At 39.0% G+C, this 12,093-nt stretch overlaps 2 protein-coding genes across 2 annotated transcripts in view; one reads left to right on the top strand and one right to left on the bottom strand.

Annotated features, from left to right (window-relative positions):
- The window catches only part of LOC123517712 (mediator of RNA polymerase II transcription subunit 16-like), a 92,577-nt gene that overhangs the window by 36,653 nt on the left and 43,831 nt on the right, over window positions 1–12,093 (top strand). Inside the window, exons 7-9 of the mRNA XM_045278070.1 lie at window positions 324–439; window positions 1,136–1,261; window positions 9,592–9,759. Coding sequence (XP_045134005.1) covers window positions 324–439; window positions 1,136–1,261; window positions 9,592–9,759 — 410 coding nt within the window. The remainder of the gene's footprint in view (window positions 1–323; window positions 440–1,135; window positions 1,262–9,591; window positions 9,760–12,093) is intronic.
- The window catches only part of LOC123517713 (zinc finger protein 524-like), a 76,320-nt gene continuing 73,826 nt past the window's right edge, over window positions 9,600–12,093 (bottom strand). Inside the window, exon 3 of the mRNA XM_045278075.1 lies at window positions 9,600–9,728. Within this exon, the coding sequence (XP_045134010.1) occupies window positions 9,701–9,728 (28 nt within the window). The 3' untranslated portion in view covers window positions 9,600–9,700. The remainder of the gene's footprint in view (window positions 9,729–12,093) is intronic.

Genomic DNA, 12,093 nt, shown 5'->3' with positions numbered 1-12,093 from the left:
TTATCAATTTGTGTACATGCGCATATCTTGATGTCACCACCCTTAAGAAGGATCTTAGTTTTGTATATTGATTATCATTATTATTGTTCAGTATTATCACATTGAGACGAAAAGTATTGTTTTGGCTATGTCCCACTTTTATTCAATGTATCTTATGGTGTATTATGAAGATAATATTATTGAAATCTTTAAAGAGTTCTTGTCAAACAAAGAATTATGCAACATGATTGTATGCTTTGATTTATGGGATTTTTATTGTAATATTTATTTATTGTCTTAGTCATCAGAACACTTTAATACACCTGACTGTATCTCTTACCTAGAGAGTGAAGGACTTGTGCAAGTAACCTGTCTACGCTACACTGAGCTGGAAGACCCCACCAGCCTGCTTGTGGCACTTACTGTGGAGAAGCCAGTCAAGGCCTCACCTACACAACAGGTGGAGTATTTCATCAGTTTGGCATTTTTCATTGGATAGATTCAGTAGCCATTGTTTGTTTTTTCTTTTTACATCTCTAAGTTTATGATTGTTAACCTTGGTAAAATAAAATTATGTTCAAATACTTTATCACACTTTATTTAATGTAGTTTTATAATTCATGTTGCAATTTACACATCTAAGAAGCAGCAAAGCAACAATAGCTCGTATTACATTTCCTTCTGAGGCTGTACAGTAGCAAGTAGCATTCTTTTGATATATTAGTAATAGAGGAATGATGAACAAAGTTGTATTTTAGAGTGACAATGTCCATATCTGCAGATGAGAATTTGCATAACTGTTGTAAGCAATGTCAATATTATGAAATGTTATATTAATTAAATTATTTCTGTGAATATGTTGTAAGAAATATTTAGCTGTAACTACTTTGGGCAATTTAATGTTCTGTATTAGTGTGTACAGAATACAATAGACATTAAGAACAATTTAGTACTAATGGAAATTATGTATGGTTAAAGTATCTAAGGAATTATTGTCCTTGCCATTCCTGGCAGGAGACTAACCAGAGAAGTAATACATCAGAAATTATCAAATGTATAGTGATTGATGGTTATTATGCCATGCACATTTGATTTCTGGAAAGAAGAAAAGATAATTTATGATAGACTATTGCTTTATGGTTTGGTTTTCTTTCAGTCCAGCACTCCTCCAACCTCAGGCACAGTATCTCATCTTGTACGGAGGTATCAGCTTCAGGACCAGCAGCGTCCCTTACTGAAGCCCTTCAAACCCATGGCTGACACAGTTGGAATTGCTACAAAGGTATTTTCAAGGGATTTCACATTGGCTTAACTCAGTGAATAGACTCTGATACACTATTGCTTATACATGCATACATACAATTCAGTTATAGTTTAGGACCTTTTTTTCTTGTCTTTCTGTATTTCTCAGCTTGAGTGCATTTACGTAATTCATTCTGGCCTCTTGTAACTAGGACATATGCACACATTCATTTGCATATACATGCAAATGAATACATTCACATGTATTCATTTTGCAGTATATACAGGGGATCCTCGTGATTCGACCATTCGCAGTTCAAATTATCACCAATTCGAACTCAGTTAATTAATACCCAATCCTCAAGGTTTGACCGACTCACTTGCCAATTCGACATTCATATCTCGCGCACCACCCACCTGGTCAAATCCGCCACCAGCCCAAATTCGCCGTCAGCCTGCCAGGCGGAAGTGTAAACCGACGCTACCCTGTGCCAAGGCTGCCACTCATAGGGAAAATCCCCTACAGTAGGTGATTTTAGCCTAATGTAGGGGGTAGGGGATGGCTATGGGGAAAATAGCAATTTGCAAGGGAACCTAGAGTTTATTGACAATATGTAGGGGAATATTTTTTTTCTTATTCTAAACACTAAATATTGTCTGGATATCCATTACAGTTTATGAAATATGGACCATATATATATATATATATATATATATATATATATATATATATATATATATATATATATATATATATATATATATATATATATATATCTATATATATATATATATATATATATATATATATATATATATATATATATATATATATATATATATATATATATATATATATGTCTATATATATGTCTGTCTATATATATATATATATATATATATTTTTTTTTTTTTTTTTTTTTTTTTTTTTTTTTGGAGAAGGCCATTCTGTATGCATGTTTTGTTGAAGTCTACAGCAGTGACTGCATTGTTGAGCTTGTACTCTGTCTTCTCTAAGAGTCTTGCTATGTTTTGCTGGTTGCTGTTCAGTCTATATATATATATATATATATATATATATATATATATATATATATATATATATATATATATATATATATATATATATATATATATATATATATATATATATATATATATATATATATATATATAGAGAGAGAGAGAGAGAGAGAGAGAGAGAGAGAGAGAGAGAGAGAGAGAGAGAGAGAGAGATACATATATAGATATAGATATACTGTATATATAGATATATAGATATAGATATATGAATATAGATATATAGCTTTAGGTATAGATACAGGCAAACCCCGTTTAACGAAGGGGTTACGTTCCTAAAAAACACTTCGTTAAGCGAAATTTCGTTAAGCAAACTAATTATAACAAGTTTAACCCCTGACTTGAACTTCCACTGAGAGTAACCAAAGCGAGAGTGTATCATACATAGTACGATTAAAGGTTTAATGAAAGTAAAATTATGAAGTTTAACATATAGGCAGTTAAATTTAATTTAAGTCATTATAATGTACACTAATATATGTATGTACGTAGCTTTATAATGCTGATGATCTTAAATTTATGAAGGGAGGGAAAGTGAAACGGGAAAGACACTAACCGGCAACCTGTGGAATGTAAACAAAGGGCGCATCATTGTACCGCAAACAAAACTTATGTACCATATTTCCACAAGGCTTAACATTTTATCCATTGTAGAGTCATGAGTTCAGGTGGTTCTTTTAGCTTGCAAGGAAGATACAGTCTCACCAGCCTTCTTAATAGTCTGCTGACTTGAAAATAGTAGAGACAGTAGATGGAATCAAGATGGTGGCCAGCAGTGCTATAGTTTTCTCACCTCTCTCGTGTCTGTGAATAATATCCAGCTTCACTTTGAGAGTATAAGAGACTTCCTGGTCTTCTTAGGAATGGTAGATCACATTGCAAGAAGTTTTGGTGGGAAGTTGAGCAAGTGAAGACGAGCTGCTGCTGACGCTGTTATGGGAGTGAGTGGTGTGTGTTGTCCACGAGAGGCTTAATCTTGATCTTGATCTTGATTCTACAGGTGTCCCAGGATTTCTCCTGAGGCAGGCCTTAGTATTTGCGGCTGCTAGTGTATTCAAAAGCTTGTCAGCTTGTGTGATACGGCGGGGCTTTCAAAGTTGGAAAAAATTACCTGGATAAAACTTTGTTAAAGCGAGTTTGGTGTTCGTTAAACGAGCAGATGGTAGTAAAATGAAACCTTCGTTGTAGCGAAATTTCGTTGTGTGAACCTTCGTTAAACAGGGGTTGCCTGTATATATATGTATCAGAACATCCGTGTATCAATAAAAGAGTTTGTTCACCAGTGTATCCATTAGTGTGGTGTATCAGAAGAGTCGATGGCCACCAGTGTTTGATGTAGATTGCTTGAGATGAGGGAAGACGGAAACACTCACAAACTGATGATGCGTCTATTGTAGATATATACACACACAATGATACGAGCACCTATGCCTTGCCTTGCCTGAGGAGATGATGTGTCCGTCCAGGACAGATATTGGTCAGAGAATGAGAGCGAGAGATGGTGAATGTGGGTGAGGTGTGCCGGGAAGGCGCTTGGGTCACGACCTCGTGGTTGGCTTACCTCGACCCAGCTCCGTGACATCAAATGGATGGTTTGAAATGATTGGATCTGGCATGGCTTGAGGATAGGTGAGGTGACAATGGAATGTAGGTGTGTGTATGGAACATTCGCGAAGTGTGGGGAACTCAGGCTTAATATATAGAAATGAAATACATGATGAAGATATATACGATACACAAAGACACTCAGGCTTAATATATAGAAATGAAATACATGATGAAGATATACACGATACACAATATATATATGATACAATTACTTCCCCCTTGGAAGCATCCGTCCTCGGATGTCAATAAAAATATATTGAAAATAGAACTTAAATGAAGAGGGGGGACAATGATATAAGAGGATCAGTTATACAATACAACATAATACAAGATAAAATATAGGTAAAATACATGAAAACATATACATGAATATATACATACGAGAAAAGATGAATGGGAATAGAGAACTGACTACTACACTGGGCGAGACCAAAGGTTATAGGGAATTGAAGGAGGAGGTGAGACAGGCTGACTGTCGATGCTGACAGATCCCTGCTGTGGGAGAGTCAGGGGCATGGTGGTGCCCGTGTCGAACCCACGATCGACACGCTTGAGATGATCTCTATGAATGATGTTTTCTTTGCCTGTCTTTAGCTCGATGATCTTCACCTTATGACCGTGCATGAACTCTGTGACTCGGTGAGGGCCGTGAAAGAGCGGATCGAGTTTTGAGTAACGGTCATGGACTCTATGGAATACAACATCTCCGATTGCTATCTCGCGAGGGGTAGAGCGGCGATGTTGCTTTCCAGCATTGACTCCTGGGAGTCAGAGAGGTTGTCTCGCACCGACGTGTAGATACGCTGAAAAGCATTGACTCTGAATTTGACGTAATCGTCGAGGCAATAGAGCGGACGAGGTTCTGAGGAGAGAAGCTCGTGTGGGAGTCGCTTGTCTGTACCGAAAAGGACGAAATGCGGAGACTCATTGATGGAGGAGTGAATGGCAGAATTCAGCGAGCACGCAACGAGAGGAATATGTGCATCCCATGCAGAGTTTGAACTTGCAATGAAGCGAAGGATTTCGAGGATACGACGTTAGCTCTTTCTACTTTACCGTTAGCTTGAGGAGAATATGGGATGATGTTACATTTCTTGATGTGAGATGAATCGCAAACTGCTTTGAGTATGGTATTGTTGAACTCGGTGCCGTTGTCCGATAGAATGACGCGAGGAGTAGCATAGCGGCATATGACTTCATCGATCAATGCGTGCAATGGATTGTGCAGATTTGTCTTTGAGAGGAACCAAGATGCTGAACCGACTGAAACTATCCACGCAAACAAGCAAATACTGATGACCGTTTTCTGTGAGAGGAAGCTTCAACACGTCGATAGATAGGCTGTCCCAAGGTGCATGAGGGATGGAATATGGAAGATTCGGGGACTCAAAATGACGTGCTGGTCGATGCTCGGCGCATGAGACGCATAAGAGACAGTGCTGAGTGATGTCCTTTCGCATCGAAGGCCAAAAATACGATCTTTGGGCTTGTCTGAGAGATCTCTCTTTGTCTGGGTGACCAGCGAGAGGTGAGTCGTGGATGTGATAGAGAATGACAGGTACTAAGGCTTGCGGTACGACAAGTTGCGACATGTGACGGAAGGAATCATCGTCAGAAGCGACATTCGTAGATTTATACAAGATCTCGTCCCTGAGCTCGAACGAGTCTGGAGGGACATGTAACTTGGGTAATGAGGAAGAGTCACCTGATTCTAGATAATAGATAATGCTAGAGCAGAAATGGTCAGAGCGCTGGAGTTCTTTGATGTCATCAGGCGAGGGAAATGACTGCGGGGATGTGAGAAGAGCTACAGGAGCGATGTGACGTGACAAGGCATCAGCGACGCGGTTAGACTTGCCTGGAAGGTACGAGAACGTCGGGTTGTATTCCTGGATTGTGAGTTGCCATCGTGCAAATTTACCATTTAAACTGTTGCCTTTGAATACATCAGTGACCGCAGCATGATCTGTTAAGACATGGATTGGATAACCGAGAATAATGTCCCGATAGTGACGGAGGGACCACACTACTGCTAACGCTTCACGGTGTGTAGTACTGTAATTTCTTTCAGCTGCGTTGAGGAGACGACTGGCGAAAGTGATAGCACGTGTTTTACTATTTTCATCTTGTTGCAAGAGCACCGAACTGAGACCGTAGCTGGAAAAGTCTGTACAGAGAATAAATCCTTTATTGAAATTAGGAAAAGCAAGCACGGGAGTGTTGCATAAGGCGTGCTTGAGGGCAGTGAATGCTTGCTGGCAGTCTTTGGACCAGGAAAATGCAACATTTTTCTTCAGGAGAGAGGTGAGAGGCTGAGTGATCTGTGAGAAATCTTTTATGAACTGACGATAAAATCCTGCGAGTCCAAGGAAACTATGAATGGCATCAGTGTTAGAAGGCACAGGAAACTCTGAGATGGCATGAATTTTGTCATCAAGGGTGTGGATACCATGACTATCAACTTTGTGACCGAGAAACCGAATTTCACGCTTGAGGAGCTGACATTTGCTGAGTTTAATTTTCAATCTTCAAATAAGGTATTGAGATGCTCAGACAGATTCTTTGAAGCGATCACATGATCATCTAGATAGCAAAACACTGAAGTACTCAAGAGACCAGAGAGTATAAAGTTCATGAGACGAACGAAAGTCAAAGGGGCGTTTCTCAATCCCATGGCCATGCGTTTGAATGCATATTGGCCTGATGATATGGTGAATGCTGTATAAGGGCGAGACAGAATGTGCTCCACTTTGGAAGTTAAGTAGTCGAAGAATTTGCTCCACTTTGGAAGTTAAGTAGTCAAAGAATTTACTATAGTCAGAAGAATTAAGGGAGAGATAAACAGTAAACAGTACAGATGAATTTAGTTTGAGAGTGACTGTTAAGTCGAAGCCAGATGGTGGAAAATTCGGAAGACTCAAGAGCGTGGGCACGAGAGCAAGTTAAGTCGTTGCGTACATAGACGCAACATCCAGCTTTGGAATGAAAATGAGAATAGAGAAAGTAGGAGGGAACAGAGAAGGGGCTACTGTCAGTTGCCTCAGACAGCTGTGTTTCGGTGAGGAAAAAAAGATGAGGTTTAGTAGAGGAGAAGTGGTGTTCCACAGATTGAAAATTAGATCTAAGACTGCGAATGTTGCAGAAGTTAATGTAAAAAAAGTTGAGGGAGGTGTCAAGGCATTTGTGGTCTTCAACAGGAGAGGTGTCCGACCTGGGGACATTTTTGGTCCCCTCCCCAGAGGTGGACTTCGAGGCGTTGTTTATTTCAAGTCCCATTTTTCTTTTGAATTTTGATTTGGAGTGAAGGGTGTATGTGTGGTAAGTGCATGAAGTTTTGTGTGAAGAAGGGAGAGTTGTCTTTAGAGGGTAGGCTGTGACTGCCCCCTTGAGTTGTGAGACACAAAGGGAAGCATTCAGTGAAATCACAACTAGTTTTAATGGAAGGTTCACAGCATCCAATGAACTAGTGCTATTAGATCTCACTGGGAGTAAGTTATTGTTCCAGTAGGTGTCTACTACCTCCTCGTGTTAGGAAGAGGTAGTAGTCTGGACGGTGTTAAAGAATCGTGTGGCTATAAAAAAAGCTGGAGAGAATGTAATGGATCTGCACATCAGAGCCTTGTCTGCCCACTCAGCAGAAGATGAGTAAGGGCTGAAATCCCTACTGTCCCATAACCTCAGGAGGGACATCATATAATAGTATGTGTGGTGAGTGAAAGGTAAATAAAAACATTTTCTGTTTATTTCTTTTGCGCAATACTTTACATTATTTTATATTACTATTTTCATGTATTTTCATGTCTGTAGGGGTGACTTTCGATGTGCTGGAACACATCCCCTATTATTACATGTTATAAGGAGTTCGGTATATGGTAATTTTGATTTGCAGTAAGGCTTTCAGGAACGCATATGTACATATATAACGAGGACTTACTGTATTATCTTGCATTTTTCCTTCAGAATAACATCAAACTTTTCTATAACAAATAATACACACTGAGATATCATAATTGGACTTTCCTTGATAAGCTTCAATAATTTTCTTTATTGATCTTTTCATAATTTTCTGGATATCATCTTTATTATCTTATTTTATCTTCTCTGTCTTCTGTTGGACTAAGTTGACCATAAAACTGTGTTGCATTAATTTTGTAAATAGCAAAACAAAGAGACAAAAATACATCAACAAAGTTACGAAAGGAAAAATATAGTACAGTATAGAGACACACTGAATATCGACAAATAAAGTATGTCCACTGGTGGGTCGTATCGCAGAGAAGCCATAGATTTTTCACAGTATGTGATGCAACCCACCGGCGGGCAAACACTTTGAGGTTGCCTGTTCATTTGGGTGTTCTAGACAACACCCTGCTCTTCTCACTTCACTGGGTTGATCACATCACTGACGTGACAGCAATTTATTTGTATTGCAGTGCAGGAGAGCTTACTACACTGGCAATCGCAGGGAACGTATTAATGATCTTCTTAACCAAACTTCTTGCCCTATCTACTCCTACGCTGATGATACGACCCTACACTTTTCTACATCTTTTCAGAGACAACTAACTCTTCAGGAAATCAACAGATCATGCAGGGACACCACAGAATGCCTGACTTCTGATCTTTCTAAGATTTTTTATTGGGGCAGAGAAAATTTAGTTGTGATTAATGCCCTAAAATCTCAATTCCTCCATCTATCAGCTCAACACAACCTTCCAGACAACTATCCCTTCTTCAGTGACACTCAGCTGTCCCTATTTTCTACATTGAACATCCTCGGTCTGTCCTTTACTCATAATCTAAAATGGAAACTTCACATCTCATCTCTTGCTAAAACAGCTTCTATGAATTTAGGCATTCTGAGACTTCTCTGCCAGTTTTTCTCATCCCTCCAACTGCTAACTCTGTGCAAGGGCCTTATCCACCCCTGTATGAAATACTCTACGCATGTTTGGGTGGATTCCACTCACACAGTTTTGTTTGATAGGGTGGAAACAAAAGCTTATCATCTCATAAACTCCTCTCCTCTGACTGACTGATTCTTCAACCTCTTTCTCACTGCTGGAATGTTGCATCTCTTGCTATTTTTTATTGTTATTTTTATGCTAACTGTTCTACTGATCTTGTTAACTGTGTGCCTCCCCTCCTTTTGCAGCCTCATTGCACAAAGCTTTCTTCTTCCTCTCACCACATTTTTGTCCAGCTCTCTAATACAAGAGTTAATCAGTACTATCAGTCATTCATACCTTTATCTGGTAAACTCTGGAACTCCCTGCCTGCTTCTGTAATTCCATCTTCCTATGACTTGACTTCTTTTAAGAGGAAGGTTTCAGGATATTTGTCCCTGAATTTTGGATAGCTCACTTGACCTGTAAAGGAACTGGCAATCCAGTGGGATTTTTTTTTTTTTTTTTTTTTTTTTTCTTGGCCAGTTGCCCCTCCTGTATAAAAAGAAAAACTGTTACTGATTGATATATGTAAAGTCTGTAAGTAAAAACAAAATTGTTCTCTTTTTACATATCAAAATTTGTCTTGTCATGTCACTACTTGACATATATTGTGTACATTATTCTTTTACCACATATTTCATATGTACTTGCCTTCTCAGAGTTTTGACAAGATTGTGAAACCACATTCACATTTTTTCTATAATATGCTTTGTTTTACTTATTTGTATTTCAGGAATGGTTTTGCATGGGTGAATGGGCATCCAGTAGTCCAATAGTGACTCTCAGCACTGCAACCAGACACCTCCTCCCAGGCTCAGCTGGTGCCCACCTCCCCTTCATCATTACTGCAGCCACAGCAGATGCCTATATCTGTGCAATAAACAGAGATAACATGCAGCAGGTGAGCATTTGTAAATCTGTTTCTTTAATTCATTGTTTACTTAAAGATAGTAGGTATATCTAAGAGTTATACAGTATGAGTTACCTGGATTCTATTTTTTTTTATTATTTTTTTATTTATTTTTCTTTTTTCAAGAGAGAAGGCCAGCCAAGGGCAACACATTGTTGAAATTAAAAAGGCCCACTTGATGCTGGTTCTCTAAAAGATAAGAAGGCATATCCCAAATTAGGGAGCAAATGACTTGACACCACTCTCTTAAAAGAAGTCATGTCGTAGGAAAATGAAAATACAGAAGCAGGCAGGGAGTTCCAGAGTTTACCAGTGAAAGGTATGAATGATAAGGAGTACTGGTTAACTCTTGCATCAGAGAGTTAGACAGAAAAGGGATGAGAGGAAGAAGAAAGCCTTGTGCATCAAGGCCACAGGAGGAGGGGAGGCATGCAGTTAGCAAAATCAGTAGAACAGTTAGCATGAAAATAGCAATAAAAGATAGAAAGAGATGCAACATTTTGGTGGTGAAAATGAGGCTAAAGACAGTTGTAAATAATATAACAATATAACCTTTAACTTACCTGAATGACCATAAACAATGATTGGTTGAAAACTCGATAATATGCTTTGAAATGTACGGAAACTCGAGTTACGTACAAAATCGACTTACGTCATGTTTCAGGAACGTAACTGACGTAAACCGAGACCTTACTGTATTGGTGTTCGGATTAACAGACTTTTGTAGTACAGTGGAGACTCAATACTCGAACGTCTAAATAGTCAAACTTTTCAATAGTCGAACGCAGAAGTTTGACTTAATACTCGAAAAAATACCTATTAGTCGAACGTCTATCCACGTGGCTGTAAACAAAGGATCTCTCCCTTTCCACTGCACTACACACCCCACCACCAGGCCACCGCAGCCAGTTTATCCTTCGCTGTTATAAAAATAACATTGCCCTGCGCTTTCTCTCCCATTTTTTTTTTTTTTTTTTTTTTTTTTTTAAGAAGCTTACAATGGCACCAAAGAGGCTTGTTAGTGGTGAGAATAAGCCTACAAGAAAGAATGTAGTGACAACCATCGAAAGGAAAAACAAGATTATTGATAAATACAAGAAAGGAGGAAGAATAACTGATCTTGCAGCTGAGTACTGTATGGCTAAATCTACAGTAGCCACAATACTGAAGAAGACAGTTCATTAAAAGAGCTGATGTGGCAATTGGTGTGAAAAGGCAATTTAAGCGACCTGCGTCAGTGGAAGAAATGAAAAAATTGGTGATTGGATAAACCAAAGGCAGATGGCTGGTGATTCTTTGTCAGAGGGCATAATTTGTGCGAAGGCTAGGCTGTTGGATTGTGATCTTATTTCTGATACTACATCTGACTCCAATGATGATTTTAAAGCAAGTAAAGGGTGGTTTGTGAATTTCAAGAAAAGAACTGGGATTCATTCTGTTGTGCAGCATGGCAAGCCCCCAAGTCAGGAGTAAACATATGTTATACGTCACTGTGTCACCAACTCCTATGATGGATGGTGGGAGCGACAGTGATTTCACGGTGTCTGATTCTGCAACCTTTCCCGCGTGCCTTACTTCTACACCTTGGTCTTTCGCCATGTTGCGGGGAAACGACTTTTGAATGAGAGTGGTATCAGAAGAGATTTGGAATTAACAGTTTCTACAATAATAGAGAGCGGAGATAGTGATGTTCTGGGCTCTGATACGAATATAGGAGGTTCAACCACCGAGGGGGAGGACATTCCACCACCACTACCAGCAACTCCTATTGTATGTATTTTATATGTTTTTGCAAAAAATATACAAATTAGATCACTTTGCGAGCATTTTGAAAGAGAGAGAGAGAGAAAGGATTGCTGTAGCCAAGGCCGCTGAACCCGATCAGATGCAAGGCCACATACACCGATGATACCACCTCATTCAATCTGTGATATTTTGGTAACCATAGCATCTAGAGACTTCTGGTTTTTTGCCTTGCAAAGAGGAAGAGTTGCTTGTGGGCAAAATACCATTTGTTCTCACTTGTTTATTGAATTTGCAAGTGTAATCAGTATGTGAATACAGGCTATTTTGTGTGTTTCTCGCCAAACCTCCCGAGTTAGCGCGAGCTAATAATCCCAACATACCAAGTTTTAGGGGTTAATTGTGATGAAACTGGCCTGTTTTTAAAAAAAAACTACCAAACATGATCTATATTACAAAGGAAGAAAAGCATTTGCCAGGACACAACCCCATGAAAGACAGGCTAACTCTGCTTCTGTGCACCAATGCTATCGGTAACTGCAAAATTAAACCGCTGCTTTTTTCTAAACTTGGGTTTGGCAA

Source organism: Portunus trituberculatus, chromosome 42 (genome assembly GCF_017591435.1).
Source record: "Portunus trituberculatus isolate SZX2019 chromosome 42, ASM1759143v1, whole genome shotgun sequence".
Lineage (NCBI taxonomy): Eukaryota > Metazoa > Arthropoda > Malacostraca > Decapoda > Portunidae > Portunus > Portunus trituberculatus.
The sequence above is the reverse complement of the archived record's forward strand: the minus strand, read 5'-3'. Positions and strand labels throughout refer to the sequence as shown.